The sequence below is a fragment of the Abrus precatorius genome, unplaced genomic scaffold (genome assembly GCF_003935025.1).
Source record: "Abrus precatorius isolate BTA unplaced genomic scaffold, Abrus_2018 Scaffold11, whole genome shotgun sequence".
Lineage (NCBI taxonomy): Eukaryota > Viridiplantae > Streptophyta > Magnoliopsida > Fabales > Fabaceae > Abrus > Abrus precatorius.
In genome coordinates, this window is record NW_020874303.1 from 20962894 (window position 1) to 20979224 (window position 16331).

At 33.4% G+C, this 16331-nt stretch overlaps 1 protein-coding gene and 1 non-coding gene across 2 annotated transcripts; one reads left to right on the plus strand and one right to left on the minus strand.

Moving 5' to 3' along the window:
• Positions 1–827: 827 nt before the first annotated feature.
• TRNAA-UGC lies at positions 828–900 on the plus strand. Its single transcript has one exon. It is a non-coding gene; the product is annotated as a tRNA-Ala (tRNA).
• An 808-nt stretch (positions 901–1708) lies between these two features.
• LOC113853776 (nuclear pore complex protein NUP155) lies at positions 1709–12585 on the minus strand. Its single transcript, XM_027484379.1, has 13 exons — positions 12222–12585; positions 11469–11638; positions 10697–10823; positions 9081–9343; positions 7240–8890; positions 6946–7158; positions 6600–6847; positions 6094–6508; positions 5721–5911; positions 3886–4243; positions 2693–2911; positions 2215–2540; positions 1709–2001 (listed from the first exon to the last, which is right to left on the minus strand). The coding sequence occupies exons 1-13, from the start codon at positions 12378–12380 to the stop codon at positions 1887–1889; spliced, it is 4455 nt and encodes a 1484-aa protein (XP_027340180.1). The 5' UTR covers positions 12381–12585; the 3' UTR covers positions 1709–1886.
• Positions 12586–16331: the final 3746 nt, after the last annotated feature.

Here is a 16331-nt window from a genome sequence, read left to right on the forward strand (position 1 = left end):
AATTTGATAATGTAAGGAAGAGACAATTGGAATTATAAAAAAATTGAAACAGTAACATGTCTGATTTGATTTTGAATTTTTAAAAAAAATTAATTTAAATATATTATGATTAAAAAATTATAATTTAAATTGTCATGGATAACGTTTGACCATTTTAGGATCAGATAAAGACTTGGTAAAAATGACATTGAAAATTAAATTGGCTGAAAGTTAATTGGTTGAAATGGAGTATTCAGCCTAACAATTAGAATATTATTAACAATTTTAAGACATATTTTGAATTAAAAAATGAACCTGTGTGCGTAAAAACAAAACAATGTAGTTAATTATTAATGGTATTAAACGTTGAGATGAGAAATACCTTGAAAAATCAAGGACCTAATTTATTTTGACAATGTTTTTAGTTTTTATTTTAATTATTAAAACACATTTGTTTTATTTTTTTTATTTTTAAATGTTTGCATAAAAATAATAACTTTTTCATGATTTTATTTACAAACCTTCCAAAAATAAGAAACAAAAATATACAATGTGATATTTAAAAATATATATTTTTTCACAAATCAAACAGGTTTTTAATATCATAGTTGCTAAAAACTGTATCCTACAAAACACTGTTTATTCCTTCTAAATTAGAGTACTAAAGATTTTGATAAGACCGAAGTGCATAATTTCAAACAAATCGGTAAGTTGTATCCGTGAAGTAATCTTAATAAACTATAAACATAAACATATCCAGAGAAGTTAGACTTGTTTAACAGTGATTTTGTATCTTTAGGATTATATTGCTTTTCTGTAATCATTATATATAACACTAATATAAACATGGGGATGTAGCTCAAACGGTAGAGCGCTCGCTTTGCATGCGAGAGGTACGGGGTTCGATACCCTGCATCTCCAACCCTTTTGTATCGGTAGATGATTTTATGTTCTCAAAATAAAATAACATTTTGTTATTTTAAAAATAATTAAAATATATTTCTTTATGTTCTATTTTATAGGTGTTTAAAATAGTTTTTAAGGAATACTCTTCTTTGATGACAATTAATTTTAATTATTTGAAGATATAAAAATCATTGACTACTCTAAATTTTTATTATGATATGAATTTATTAGTCAATTATATGTAAAAGATGAGGAATATTTTGATAATGCTAATACAGAATTTTGTGCAATGAGTCCAAGTTTAAATTACGCTTACTTTTCATACTTAATACAAAATATAATGGTTTTGAAAATCAGCCAAAATGATCGCCTATAGAATCAAAAATAATTTAGAGAGTATCATACACAAAAAATAATTTTAATTTATAGTTTTTATAACATCTACACAAGAGGCTCAGTGCCCCTACCTCAAATAGGATGCTAGAGATACCTGTGGACGAAAGAGAGAGAAAGAGATACACTATTCAAAATTGAAATTAAAATAAAGCTTAAAAGTTATGTTGCTCTGTTTTTAAAAAAAATCTCTTATTTAATTTCTCAAAAACTTAAAAAGATAAGTAATTTTTTAATTAGGAATAAATTTTATTATTTTTATATTATTTTTCTCTTTTTATATAAACTTATGTATAAATTTTGTTATATACGATTGCTCTGGAGTCTGATGAATTCAATTATCACGCCAAATTGCCAATGGTGAACTGACAAAATTAGGTAACACAACTTGATCAATACATCTAAATGAGCAGGAGGGGAGACTTGCATGACTCGCAAAATTAGGCTCGATATAGAACAGGAGGTGTAATATTTGTAATTGATACACAAGATTATATTAAAAGGAAGAATCGTATGATCACATCCAATATGTAAAATTAGAAACTTCTTATTTGAAAATAATTATTTGACAAGAACAATTGATACAGCGCTATATATTGCAACAAAGGTCAAAATCGATCAAATGAATGATGACTTATAAGCTCTTCTAGTTCCCTAAATCCTCGGTAGACAAGTTCTGTTTGGCTCTGTGGAAGGGCTAACCTCCGCACTTCAGTCATGTACCTGTATGTCAAAGTCATTCAGATAAAAATCTGGACATAAACAATGTTCCTAAACAACGGAAGATTCAAGAAATCAGCTAATACAATATAATTCATAGGGATCAAGGAACGAAAACAAAAAACTAATTCCCCTTTTCAATTGGTAAAAATTTAACAAGAAATGCCAAAGGGACAACATTAATAAGATCAGACAAAAAAGTAAAGAGAAGTCAACCTGTTTGCCGCACTCGTGATCTTGTCACGAATTCCTTGGCTAGCAACAGAACGTTCCAATGAGAATCCTCCACCTAGTATTAGGGAAGGTCCATTGGCACTGGTACCCATCCTTTGTGAATATACAGACATAGCCCATTCTCGAAGTACCACCAGAACAGATCTCAGCATCCGTAATCTAAGATTTGGGGATGGCAAGATAGCCCCATTTGATAACAATTGATCATATGCGTTCAATACAGGTTCCGCCGCACCCTTGCAAGCAGAAACAAGGGCTCTTGCAACATCTTCATCTCCAACAGATTCAACCCCGGAATTTAACCTCTCCTACAGAAAGACGAGTTCGTATCTAAGATAAAAGACATAATTCCACCAAATCCTACCTACCAAAAACTGAAAGGTGTTCTAGCGAGTAATAATAAAGTAGCATTTACAGTAAAAATCAATCAGCAAGTCATCAACAAATTGGGAACATATACCAGTGCAGCCTTCTCTAGGTGAAGACAAATAGAATCAAGGGGTAAAACAGCTCCATCACCCGGATAAATGCGGGGCCCAACCCTCTTTAATACTGAGCAAGCTTCAGCAATGCCACCTCTTGATATAGCTTGATCTATAAGTCTAGCCCATGTCTCTCTAACAAAGCTGCTGTCAGTATCACCAGAATAATTGGCAAAGTACAGCATCTCCAGGCATATCTAAAGGAAAAGTTGAAATGAAGAACTGTTAACAGGAGCTCTCATAATGAAATTTCAGTGTTCTGACAATCTTTTTGACACATACTACATAACCACAAAATCATCCAGTGGAACAGAGACAGATACAACAAAAATCTGTATTGCTTTTCTAGGTTTAAACTTTTAGAGAAAAGAGAAAGAATTTGGCAGGAGAAGAGAAAAAAAAAAGTCACAACTTCCCAGCATCTAGTTTTGTATCATTGCAAGCAAAAGAAGTGATATAAAATCTTTTCACAGTTTGATTTTGTTAAAATAAATACATAGAAGAAATGAAAGGAAATGAACAGAAATAAATAAAAGTTTACTATTTTACATATCATTTTAAATTTATAGTACTTACATAAAACAGGTAGTACTAGAATTTTGAAAATTTAAATTTATTAAAATGAGTATTGTGTTGAGGACCTCGAATCCTTTATTTTCATTCATTTCTTCAAAGGTAAATAATGCACCCTTTCCCTTCCCTACTTCACCAAAATAACGTGAAAGTAAATTGCTCTGAATAATTGATAGAACACCAATCGACAGATTGATTAATATCATTATTAAATCACACAAATTACACACAATACAACAGTAGTTGCTGTCCAGAGTCAAACTCCTACAAGAGATGAGTTCTCTGTCCCAGCTACACAAGGAAACAACACACATATCTCCCAACTACTCCATACTGCACACATACATCTAATAATAAATAACTGATCCTGACTTCTAGAAGATTCAACGTGACAGTTATTCCTGTTCTAGAATACACTTTAAAGATGGGCAATTTATTCCTTGGACAGCCTAATTGCTTTCATAATCAAGATCTTAAAGGTATTGGACTTGTGCAAAACTAACAAATAATGTGAACAAGCAGAAGAGAAATTGTACAAATCTATCCCAAAATAAATAAATAAATTAATTAATAACAGCCAATAAGAGAATGAAAGTACCTCCCATAGCTCAAAGGGAACAGCATATTCATTATATAACTGTGTTATGCTCTTTACATCTGAAGCTAGCTCTTTGGCCTTCTCCCGTGTTGCATTAACAAAATTAGCATCAGCAGTTGAACTACCCTCAGGGACTAAACCATTTTGGGCAGAATCTGATGTGCTAGGCAATACCTCAGACCTGGAAGCCATAGCCTCTAGTTCTTCTTTAATTTTTATCTGGAACCGAAGAACAGCAAGCTTTCCTTCTAGCAAATCTAGGAATCCACTGTCAATGGAACTCCGAGTAGAGCCTACCAACCCATCACTATTAGTTGCACTTTTTGCCTGTAGGACTGCATTACTTAGGTATTGACACCTGAAATTCACAAAACATAAAAACTATTAGAAGATATCCATGTAAGTGGAAAAGGAGATCAGCTTTAATACATGTAAAATGCAGTCTCTTCGATGTACAGCTTTACACACGTTAGTAAATTTGAGTCATCAAAAGCACCTAAAAAACAGGACTTATTTTAGAGCTAATGTTAAATCAGGAATCAATTCCCATGCTTTATGTGACTAGTTCAACCCTGATTAACATGAAAGGCATAATTTGAGAAAACTACCATTTAAGTCTAAACTTTCCAATGTAAATCAATTTGGTTCCTAAATTAATCAAAATTCCATTATAATTCTCAACATGTGTAATTATAAGTCATTTTAGTCTCTATCATTATCCAAACATTAGAAACCCTAACAGACATATTGGTTTGCCACATTAAGTGTCATCTAGATGTTATACATGACATCTAATGATATCAATTTGGTCCATCAATTTCGTTATCAAAGAATTGACTGATTAAGTGTTTTTTAGAGACCAAATTGACAAATTTTAAAGGAAATTACCAGTTCATAGCCACATTATCGTTAAATCACAAGTGTTTGTTAGGATCCAATTATAAGGAATGATACTTAAATTCCACATTGAAGTATGAAATTCTAATGTGAAGTTTCGACTACAACGACTAACTTTTGGGTTATGGTTTTCTCAAGGTTCTTATCAATTGGTATTAGAGCTATTCACCATGTCTGTCAGTTGCAAACAAGTAGCAAAGGTGGTGACGCCAGCATTGCAGTGTTCACTTATGACTAGTCAAAGGAACTAACACACAGTCAACTCACATGACATCAAGGATACAGAGAGTACTGCAACATTAGAATCCAATTGTAAGGTATAGCACTTGAATCCCACATTAAAAGTGTGAAACTCTAATGTAAGGTTTACAAGGTCTTAGACTCTCCAACTATGTTGCTAACTTATATGATATGATTCTCCCAAAGTTCTTATCAATGTCACATTCAAATGACACTTGACATGCTAAATCAGCATGTCTATTAGGGCAACAAACATGCAGGTGATGATAGAGACTAAAATAACTATCAATTGCATACGTTGATTGATAATTATAATAAAATCTTATTTAATTCAAGGACCAACTTTATTTACCCTAGAATGCTGGGAACTAAAATTGTGGTTTTCTCAATATGATTTTTCTCAACTAGAAATAACAGACTTTGAGGTCTTTTTCTTATTGAGGAAATGCATTTTAAAAATTCGTTTTAAATGTGACATAATTTACTATTTAACAAAGGTTCAGTTTGGATATCATACATTGTGACTTTGCATTCACAAGATGAGATCCAACTACAATGTAATGGTTTAATAAGTGTGGTTGTCTATCTCAATCAGGTTTGCACCAATAAATCAACAGGCTACTCAGAAAGCCAGAAGTTTCAAAGAAAATGTGAGAAAATGAGATGATAAAGGCAAGGAAATCAAGAAATTGATTAACCTCTGTTCGAGAGTAGGAACACCATCAATAGAACGTCTTTCAGCTAGTCTTAGCAATGCATGAGCTGCAAGCATATGTTGCCGCTTCAAGACATAATATCGTGCCAAAAGTTCATAGTACTTTACTTGATTAGATGACATCGGTGCTCCTGATTGCCCAACTGGAGATGTTGTTGCAGTCACAGCACGAACCTAGCAGATCCAAAAAAACAAGAGTAAATTTTCTAGAAATATTTTTAAAAGTATGGCAAGCGTGTAGCTTCTGTATGCAAAACATATACAAACAAAATTCTAATACACAGTATTTGGTCCTTTTGACCAAGTGCAGAGCAATCCATCCACATGTAATTGCGAAGAAAGAGATAATACACAACCTCATGTATTGGTTTACGGCCAGCACTTTGCAAAAATGGCAACAGGTCAGGGCCCCCATATTCTAACAATTCATTCTCAAGACCTAAATCAATCATAGCCTGGTAAAGATACTCGTGGAAAATTCTATCAGGTGATTGGACACCCAGCTGAACAATTTGACATATATATTTCTTTCGAGAGGCTGGATCAAGAGCAGATTGTGAAACAGTAGATCTATTGGGAGAGCCAAACTCCTTCTGCAAGCTGTCACCTTTCAGAGACCGCAAAGCACTGATAATTATCTCATAACACTGCTCACGCTGAGCAAGTGCTTGTTCTCTGACAGTTGCATCAATTTCATCATTATAAGCATCACCTGCAGGGTCAAGAGACTGTGCCTTTTGAAGAGGTAAGCGCACTACAGCTTCATAAAATCTGCAGTGGGCAAGTATATTTGAGTTTCAGATTGAAGGCTTAAAATCACAGGCCATGAAAATGGAGAGCAAAAACAAAGGAAAAAATATACCTTAAATCTTCAAAACGTTTGCAAACAGTTCGTAAGTCCACAGACTCTGGAACTTTACTTAAGGAATTAAATGCTTCTCTTGCAAGATTCTCCTTGTCTTCAGCATCTACAGTCACAGCAGCTCTCTCCAGGGCCTCCACAGCTAAGAAGAATTTGTAATCAGACTCCTTATAGAAACTTGGACAACCATCTCGTAGTCTCCTACTGATGTCATCCACAGTCCCCCTGCCATCAGGACCAGTATAATACTGGAGCAATGCATGATGTTAAGGAAACTAATTATCCATCAATGAGTAAATTTTCTGTAGATGAAATCTCCTTCACAGCTTCCTAAACAAGATTTTACCTCCATTAGAGCAGATATAAGTCTAGTAGCAAGATGGTCACCCTCCTCAGAACAAACTAGTTGATGAAATGTCAACTGAACTAATGCTTGTTGAAGGTTAGAATCAAATCCCTGAATCAATCGAGTGACATGATGCTGTGAAAGAAGCTGAAGCAAAAATAGGGCTTCACCAGATCTAAGGAGCAACTGCCTAATGCACTCCATTGCCCTCACCTGTAGCACAACAACCCAAGTGAGATATTTAACAACTTATAAAACATACAACATATGCAAACATTTAATATGTAAACCCACCTCCATGGCAGCTAATTCAGCAGGACTATAGGGCAACCTTTGCCTTTTATTAGTTGTTCCCCCACCATTGGACTCCATATTTCTGGAGTATGCACCAAATAAATTTCTTACCATACTTCGATCCCCAGCACCTAATGCTGAACCACTACCATACAGAATGGAACCACTCAAATCTCCTAGACCTGCTACACAGCCATAAAGTCCTCTCCTCTGGTTCCTTCTAGATCTTAAAAATTTATCCAAAGCTCGGAGTTTGAGCTCAAGGACTTGCATCGCCCCAACAGAGAGTCTGCAGACAACTACCCCATTTTCAGATAGAGTGCCTGAAGGACCTACACTTCCTTTTACAACCATTACAGGAAGTTCCCATAGAGGAAAAAGCAATCTAGATGAACACAAACAGAGCCCTTCATGTGCACCTGAAAAAACAGGCTCAGCCTCCTGAACAACCTGGCCCATGCTAAATCCACCAGCAGCAGTTCTTGTGTTTGATAATGCACTGCTACCTTCAAGTTGAGGCATGCCAACAACTCTTGGGTCCTCAAAAGCTTCAGCTGCCTTCTCAGAAGTAGCATTGCTAATAAGGTTTTCAGAATGCACTATCCTTGCAGCTAGCATTAGACACATTGAAGCTGCCTCACCAGCACCAAAACGATTGAAGAATTCTTCTAAAACTGATCTTGGAGAGTTGGATTCAAATAGCCGCCTTAGAATGTCCAGTGGCCTGTTAAAAACTACTTCCATCATGCCCATAGTGCTGAAGATGATAATCCTCCTCCTTGGCAATATATGTTGAGTTGAGAGATCTCCCCTTGCCCACAGTTTCCCAGATGCCCTTTCACATGATTCCATAGAGCTCTCATAACCACCAAACTCAATTTCTGAATATAGAGACTGCACAGTAGCAGCAGTATCTGGCAAAGGTAAAACATCGGCCACAGAAAGCATTCGTCCTTCAACTGGTAAAGAAGATACAGACTCCCTTAATGCCCGGGTACTCCTCGTACTCACTCCTAGATTACCTGATGGTGACGACTGTGAGCTTGAATCCCTATTCAAAACAAGGAGTGAAGGCAAGGTTGAAGGTGATGCATCAGAAAGGATAAGCGTTCCAGAAGAATAATAGGCTGTCTCAACTTTCAGCGAGAGATCCTCATTCTGAGGTCTACCAGCAAGAGCCATGGCTCCAAAGGTGAGACCACCACTAACACCCCAAGGAGGAGCAGGCCTTGTTGTGACAACCTTTAAACAGCTAGGCTTGTGATGGTTGGTGTTGAAACCTGTCAAGCTTCCACTAGAAGGAGATGTAGATAGGTACATCCTTCTGCCATCGGATAAAACGGCAACAAGATGTAGCCACTTGGATTCAAGTGTAGATAAAGGAGAGATGCATACGATAGATGGCTTTGGTGATCGACTTGAGGCTCTTGATCCTGTTGATGGTCTAGCTCCATAATGTGCATCCCTCTGGTTGACAAGATTCCTTTCTTCAGCCACTTTCTTTAATGGGCCATCACCATTTGGTCCAAGAACATAAACCTGAAGCTTCATCTCTTCAGTTCGTGCGTACAATATTTGTCTCTCATTGTCAAAAACCATTTCAACAATGGGATCAACAGCTCCAAAATTGAATACATTTGGTATAACCCATCTGCAAATAACAACTAATATTAAGTTACTATGGAATCAACAAAGAAATATTTCTGTAAAAATCAGGTAACTTCATATACCATTAACAAAATACATACAATTCCACAATTAAAGAAAGAAAACCTTTATGTGCAATCAAAGTGAACCAGTTAATGACTTATAAATCAAACAAGATTAAAAATACAAAGTACCTTGAAATAACACTTCCTAAACCAGCGGTGATGCAGATTTTTCTGCAGCGCTTTTGCCATCCTGAACCTGTTGAATAAAGAACCTCATATATATGGCCATCACGACCAGCAAGGAAAATGCGGCCCTTATCAGTACATGCTACACAAGTCATTGTAACCCCATCAGATGGTATTGTATACTCTGGCAATGGCTGCAATGAAACATCTGCGAATGGATCTGAGCCATCTGCTCCTCCAGAGCAGCATACTCCTACTAAAATTAACTGATAAAAAGAGTGGGGTAAGAAACAATACTGCTCCCACAAGGAGGTCTGGAAAGAACATACTGCAAATCATTCATAGGAAAATTGTCACACAAAACCCGTTTATTGATGAATAAAAATATCTTATAACATGTCACACAAAATTTAGCAGCATTTGTTGAATATCTAATTAACCACCACCAAACTGAAGTATGAACACCTTCCAAAAAGAACTGTGATTAGACTAAAAAGTAACATCAATGAGAAGATCACATTTGATTTGATATTTTAATTAGACAAACTCAGAAACTACTCTGTTCTTTTGTTTTTGGATACTGTTAATCTGCTTTTGGAAATTTTTTTAAGGAGACTCTCTCATGGATATAAAAAGGCATAGTTATTAAACACATATAGCAGTGTGGAGAAGCTGGATCCAAAACAGCTAAAGCAAAGAGCAGATAGCAGGATGGCTACTATACTGAAGATTGTAGATATAAAATAAATAATTTAATATTTCATACTAGATACATAGAAATGCTTAAAAAATAACAATAATAATAGTAGAATTTTAGGAACTATGAAGTTTAATTAATACACCACACAACATTTGGGGGGGGGATAAGACCTAATTGCATTTTTTATAATCTCAGTTTAAACTGTGAGTTTTTAATCTCCCAAGCTGCTTCAATCCCATTAAGTGCACCTATATTTTTAAAACCAAGAAAATTTGATCCTGCTGTTGATTTTCTTTCACCTAAAAAGTAAAATCAAATTTTTATTTTCTATTTAAAATACTCATAAATTGAATCAATTAAATCATTTCAAATCTTCTTCTGCTCAAAACAACCACAATAATTTTTTTAAAAATGGTCAAAATTTGCCTTCTTCAAGCTCTTATCTCACATCTTACAAAATCTTTCAAATTTCTAACTTCTAACCGTTTAAAATTATTTCATAATCCAAATTCATGATAAACCCCCGAATATTAGGATAGAGAACAATAATTTGATGGTTTTAGATGCTAAAAATTGAAAGTAAGACCTATTTTACTTAATTTTCATCAAAATAGGATTTAATAGATTCCTACTTATGATGTTTATGAATGCTATCATCAAAGTTTGATCAATGGAGAGAGAACAACATAAGAACAGGTTGAAAAAGTTGATCAACAAGTAAGAAATGTTCAATTAAAAGATTAAAGAAAGAAAGAAGATATCAAGTTAAAAGAATTGTTTGGATGAATGGAAACCCAACACATGTGATGTTGCATAGGCACAAAATAAGCAATTTAACACATAACAAAAGGAATCAGTTCAGAAGTACAATATTCAGGGACACAAGTCCTTGGAAAATAACTAAAAAAATGGTTAATACCTCAACAGGAGTTGCTAAAACTAAAAGATATTGGATAGCTTCAACAAAAACACCAGGTTTTGATTTTGCAAGACCAACAGCACAAATAGCTTGCTCCTCCCCACTATATTCAGGACATTGCCCATCCCTGTGGACGCAGCAATGTTAGATAAGAAGTACTGCAGCACATGCAGATATGAGTTCCAGTAAATAACTATAAAAGTCTTCAATTCAAACACATTAACAATTAAAAGAACATTTATCACGTAACGCCATCCCTTACCCAATTTTTGTACATTAACAATTAAACAACCAAAATAATTATAGAACAATAATATTAGTTCAAACAGAAACTACATGCATAGAAAGTTTATCTTCAACCATTTAGCAAACTTAAACCTTTTCTAACTGCATAGTCAAAGTTGTTCCAGTAACATTCATACAATAATTACTCAAACTTGAAGCTGGCTATTGCAAAGAAACAGCGAAAAATACATAATAAATATTCATGCAATGATCTATGAGGGCTAATGCCACAAATGTAATGTTAAAAAAAATAAGGGGGGGGGGGGGGGAGGGGGGATTTATTTATTTAATACGGCATTAAAGAAAGACAGAAATCACTAATAAATATTCATTGCTTGATTGTCTGCCAAATACAAAAGGCAGGAAGCAACTCCACACCAAAAAATTAATCAAGAAATACAGTTTTCATTCAAAATATGAGTAAATGAAATGCATCTAATCTCGTATTTAAATTTGAAATTTTTAGACTCATTGTCATGACTATTACCACTTATCAAAACGCCAAAGAAACAATGAGTTGTCCACGGATGCCCATGCCCTTCGTATTTCAGGAAATATTCCACAAAAGGCAGTTCCTTCACCACCAGCTGCATTGTATCTTTCAATGAGCACAGGAGGCAACTCCCAGGTATTCACTACTTCAACTAAAGGAGGCCACTGAAACAACATCGAATAACACCATTAGATGGAGAAAGAGAGCAGCACTGAACCATAACCTCATTAATTATGCAAACAGACACACTCTATAACTGTAGTCCATATTGTCATTATGATATTGCCTCCTCTATAATGTACCAAATCAACAATTATCCATTTCATTTAAAAATCAATTCCATGCTTTCTTTTTATTCTCCCTTGGCTCCTCACGTGTATCCTCCATAAGAAGCATCCCACTTGGGGTGCAGTCGGACACTAAATCTGAGCGCCTCTCCCTTTGGTTGCATCTGATAGAACAACTTCATGTTTGAATTTTCCCAAACGAATGTGACTTTTCAAATGAAAACCAAAGCACTTGATAATAAAAAAGGTGGCTGTTTATTCACAAGTCTACACTAACAAGTGATGAATTTAGTTTTCCCCCTCCGTGAACTTTCATTCCGTGTAATGTATGCACACCGCAGAAATCCCTCTCCGGAATAATTCAAAACTATTACAGAAATGGCAGAATAGAAATACAATTACTGTGTACAAGTAGAATACAACAACGACAATTAGAAACCCTCAAATTTGGGGGAGATACCTCTCGAGGGTGAGTAGAATAAGGGTGGCTAGCATATCTAGATGCCTCGAGAGCTTCTTCAAGGTCGAGCTGAGATGAAGCTTCGCGACCAATGCGATCACTGACAACAAGGCCCGCATTCGTGACATCGCGCATCACAATCTCGTCTTCCCACGACATTACGATGGGAGCCCTACAGTAAGAAGCTTAAGATGGGATTAGCCGATGGTGAATGAAATTGAAGCCCTCTTTCGTTTATGGCTTTCCCAAGAAACAAACGGAAAATGCAAATTTGAATTCGCCGAAGAGAGGAGGGAAAGAAGCCTTGTGGAGTGGGAGAAACTCTGAACTGAGAACTGAGAACTGAGAAGAAGAGCGATGTAGGGTTTTGAGGAGGCTTTCGTAAATTGATAGTGGCGGGCAAAATTTCTTTTTCCAAGCAAAATAAATAAATAAATAATAGGCTTAAAAAAAATTTCTTTTAATTTTGCATCTGTTTGATTTTAAGCTTACGATATTTTCTTTAGTGTTAGTTCTTCCGCAGTATTTTATAATTTTGTGGACTAATTTTTTTTTTAAAAAAGTGGTTTATCATTGTAAAGTAAAAAGTGTTGTATGTGAACAAGTATTTATAAAAAACTTATATTTGTTTTAACTTCAAAACTGCCATGTTATATGTAAATTTTTATTTTTAATTTACTCATATAATTTAGAAAGGGAAGATACATGCATGAAACTTATTTTAATTTTCTTCTCAACATGTGAAGTGTATATTTTATCCAAAATAAGATTATAAGTGAGAGAATTTATTTTACACCTATCTCACTAAACTTGTATCATTTGATGTATCAAGTAAAGTGTGAACAAGTTGACAACATCTAATAGAACAATAAGAAGAAACATTTTATATCACTTTTATGTTGACTCGTTAACATAAAAAAAGTCGGTTGGACCATTACTTCAAAGTGGAAGAAAAATGTAAGCAAATTGTATAGTTATGTGGTAATTTCAAAATATTTACCTTTAAACTAAACTTTTTGTTATAGTTAGTAAAAAACAATGAGACATAAGCAATTGTTAGAGTAAAATTAACTTTTTTTGTTTTGTCTTCAATTAGTCATTTTTTATATTTTTCTCTTTTGTACTCTCTTTCTTTCTCCTCCACCCCCTCCATTTTGTAATGGTATTTGAATCTATTACCTACCATTCTAAGACTTACACCTAGAAGTACCATAAAGAGTTGTGGACTAAGAACGATCACCAGACCAGACAAGATCGCAAGGAATGTAAAATTTACAACAATGGCATTTATGTGGTGGTTGACAATTTGTGGCAACATACAAGTAGTTTTTTTAACTAGATTTTAATGCACCTTAATTTAAAGATATTTGTAAAGAAAAAACCCGAGTGAATTGTTGATATTTTTTTGTGCTTAGTTGTTTGCTAAGTTAAAAAAAAAACACTAAATTGTCACATTTTGGGGTCTAAATTTTCTTCGGTTGTAGCGGTAACTGAACATTCAATTTTATTATTGTTTAAGTAAAAATAGAGAAAAAAATTACACATAATTAGCTTAAGCAAATTTTTTTTACTCAAGCAAATTATTCTACCTTAAATGAATTTTATATTTTTTCTCTTAATCTTTTCTTATCCTTCTTTCCATGTCTAACACTTTCCTTCAACTTTCATATTTTATTTATTTTTTTTCTCTTATATCCAACTTATTTATTTCCTTCAATTCTCTCTACCTTGTGTTCAACTTCGTTCTTCTTTTTTCACTCTCACCTTATTTCGTATCTATCTTTTTTTATTTCCTTCATATCAAACTCTCGAGCCTCCTCTCCCTCTTTCATCGTCACTCATGCTACTCATTCACTTTATCTCTCCATCCATCATCAATCTTCTATTTCTCCATGTCTAACTTTCATATTTTCAAATATATAAAATTTATTTATGTTAGAATAATTTGCTAAAGCAAATTTGTCAAATTTGCTTAGGCTAATGTTACTGTAAAAAAAATTGTCATTTATGCATTTTTGCTTGAGTGAATTTACTTTTGCTTAAATAAGAACATGTTTGGTAAAGCTTTTCAACATTTTTTTGAGATGAAAAAAAAAAACTGTTAATACTGATTAAAATCATGTTTGAGAGAAAAAATAAAAAATTGTTATTTTCTAAAGAGAAAAGTTATTGGGTTAAAAACTGAAAATTTGACATTCTCTTTAAAAAATTATTGAGACAAAATAAAACTTTTCAATAATAGGTTTTCAGAAAATATATTAAAACAAAAATAGATTTTACATATAATCGATTTTACACGTAGTCAATTTTTTAAATAATTTAATTTTTAAAGCTATTCTAAAAATTCTCTAAAGATGAAGCTGAATGTTTAATTCTCATAATAATTAGAGAAGTTTCGAATCCTATATTTTTAACTTTCAAGAGTTACTTATTTTAAATTATAAATTTATCAAATTTTATTAATTTTTAATGGTTTTTTGACCGATCCAAACAATCTATGATCGGTTATTGATTTGTTTAGTTATTTGGTTTGAATAGACTGGCCAATTTTCAATCATTCGGTTTAATTTTTACAACTAGGGTTTACAGTACAAGCATATATAGTTAGACTTGTTTATAAGGTTTGTTGTCAACGAAAAAACAATATTAGGCAAACAATTTTTTCAAAATACGTTGAAAGACATAACATACTTGACATGTATTTTTAATGCTCAGTTGATCCACCGGTGAAAAAAACTTTTTTATGCGAGAATGGTAAAAATAATTTATTATATTATATATTATTACCGATGATTAAGATTAAAATACATTATTTATGCATATTTAAAAGTTACATGATTTTTTAAGTGATCATTAGTTTTTTAAATCTTTTAATCTTGATCAGTTATTTGCACAAAATTTTCAGTGGAGCCGAATTTTAGTTGATAAAAAAGAGTGCATCTAAGAACGTGAATAGTTTCTGTACAAATTCCGGTGTAGTCAAGTACTCAAATTATCTTCAATAGGAATCAAGAGAATCAACCAATGTTCTATGGCGGATATAAGTTGCCTGAGATTCGAATCTAGCACGATTGTACGAAGAACAAGTTACATAAATCCTAACAAGAATGTATAAATTAAACCAACAAGTTCCAGTGTGGCACTTCAAAACAAGGAATAAATGGAAAGCAAATAATTTTAAGCTAAAGAAATTTTCATTTTGAAGAATAAACGATAATTAAGAGTAATAACGATTAATTCAACTTCAGTACTCAGTATTAATTTTAATGGATTATAGCTTTTAAAATTAGATAAAATATTTTTTAAGAACGAGTTCAGATTACATTTGAAGTTATTTTATATTATTTTAAAAATATTTTTAAGCAAGTACATATTATAATAAAACATTAAAATTGAAGAAATAATATTATACATATCATAGCATTATATTTTTATTAATATTACTTATATTTATATATATATATGTATATTATAAAATATATTTTAATCATACAAAACATTAAACTAATATATTTTATATATAAATAAGGTTGACTCCATCTTACTTCTTTAATATTATTTGTTTTTGACTAAGTAGAGTTCGAATTTTACAAATTACCGCTAATAAAATTTCGGACAAGGACGAAAATAATCCGCTCCCGGGTACCCCTATTTTAAAACACATGCCAATTGCCATATATATATATATATGGAAAAGAAGAACCTTCAACCCTGGGTCTTGAATGCAACTCTGCACCCACTGTAGTCGTGAGAAGTGAGAGTGGTGAACGCGCGCGTTCTCAGTCGTCGCTTCGCAGTCTCAGGTGATGGTTTACTCTATGTTCTTAGTTTTCTCATAAAAATAAAATGTAGTAGCCGTTTTCTAAGTTCTGTGAATGTTGTTGTTGTTGCGTGTTCTGAGAACTTAGAACTGAAACGCTGCGTCACAATGCGCCGTTAGAAACATAAAAGAGAATCCAGGATGAACGCTTTTTTCGTTCGCTATGTGCTGACTGGATGCTCGCGTGATCGATCCCTCCCTGACCTAGTTTATCTGAATCGCTTATTTTTTATATTCCTATTCCTCTTACGTGTGTTGGCTGTTGCTATTGTGAATAGATAGCAGAAAGC

What these genes read in the sequence shown, in the direction of transcription:
- LOC113853776 (XM_027484379.1), bottom strand. Translation starts at nt 12,380, where the DNA reads ATGTCGTGGGAAGACGAGATTGTGATGCGCGATGTCACGAATGCGGGC. An exon ending in ATTCTACTCACCCTCGAGAG is followed by an intron (nt 11,639 to 12,221) that starts GTATCTCCCCCA and finishes ATGTTGTTTCAG; the next exon opens with TGGCCTCCTTTAGTTGAAGT. An exon ending in ATCACGAGTGCGGCAAACAG is followed by an intron (nt 2,002 to 2,214) that starts GTTGACTTCTCT and finishes TTTGACATACAG; the next exon opens with GTACATGACTGAAGTGCGGA.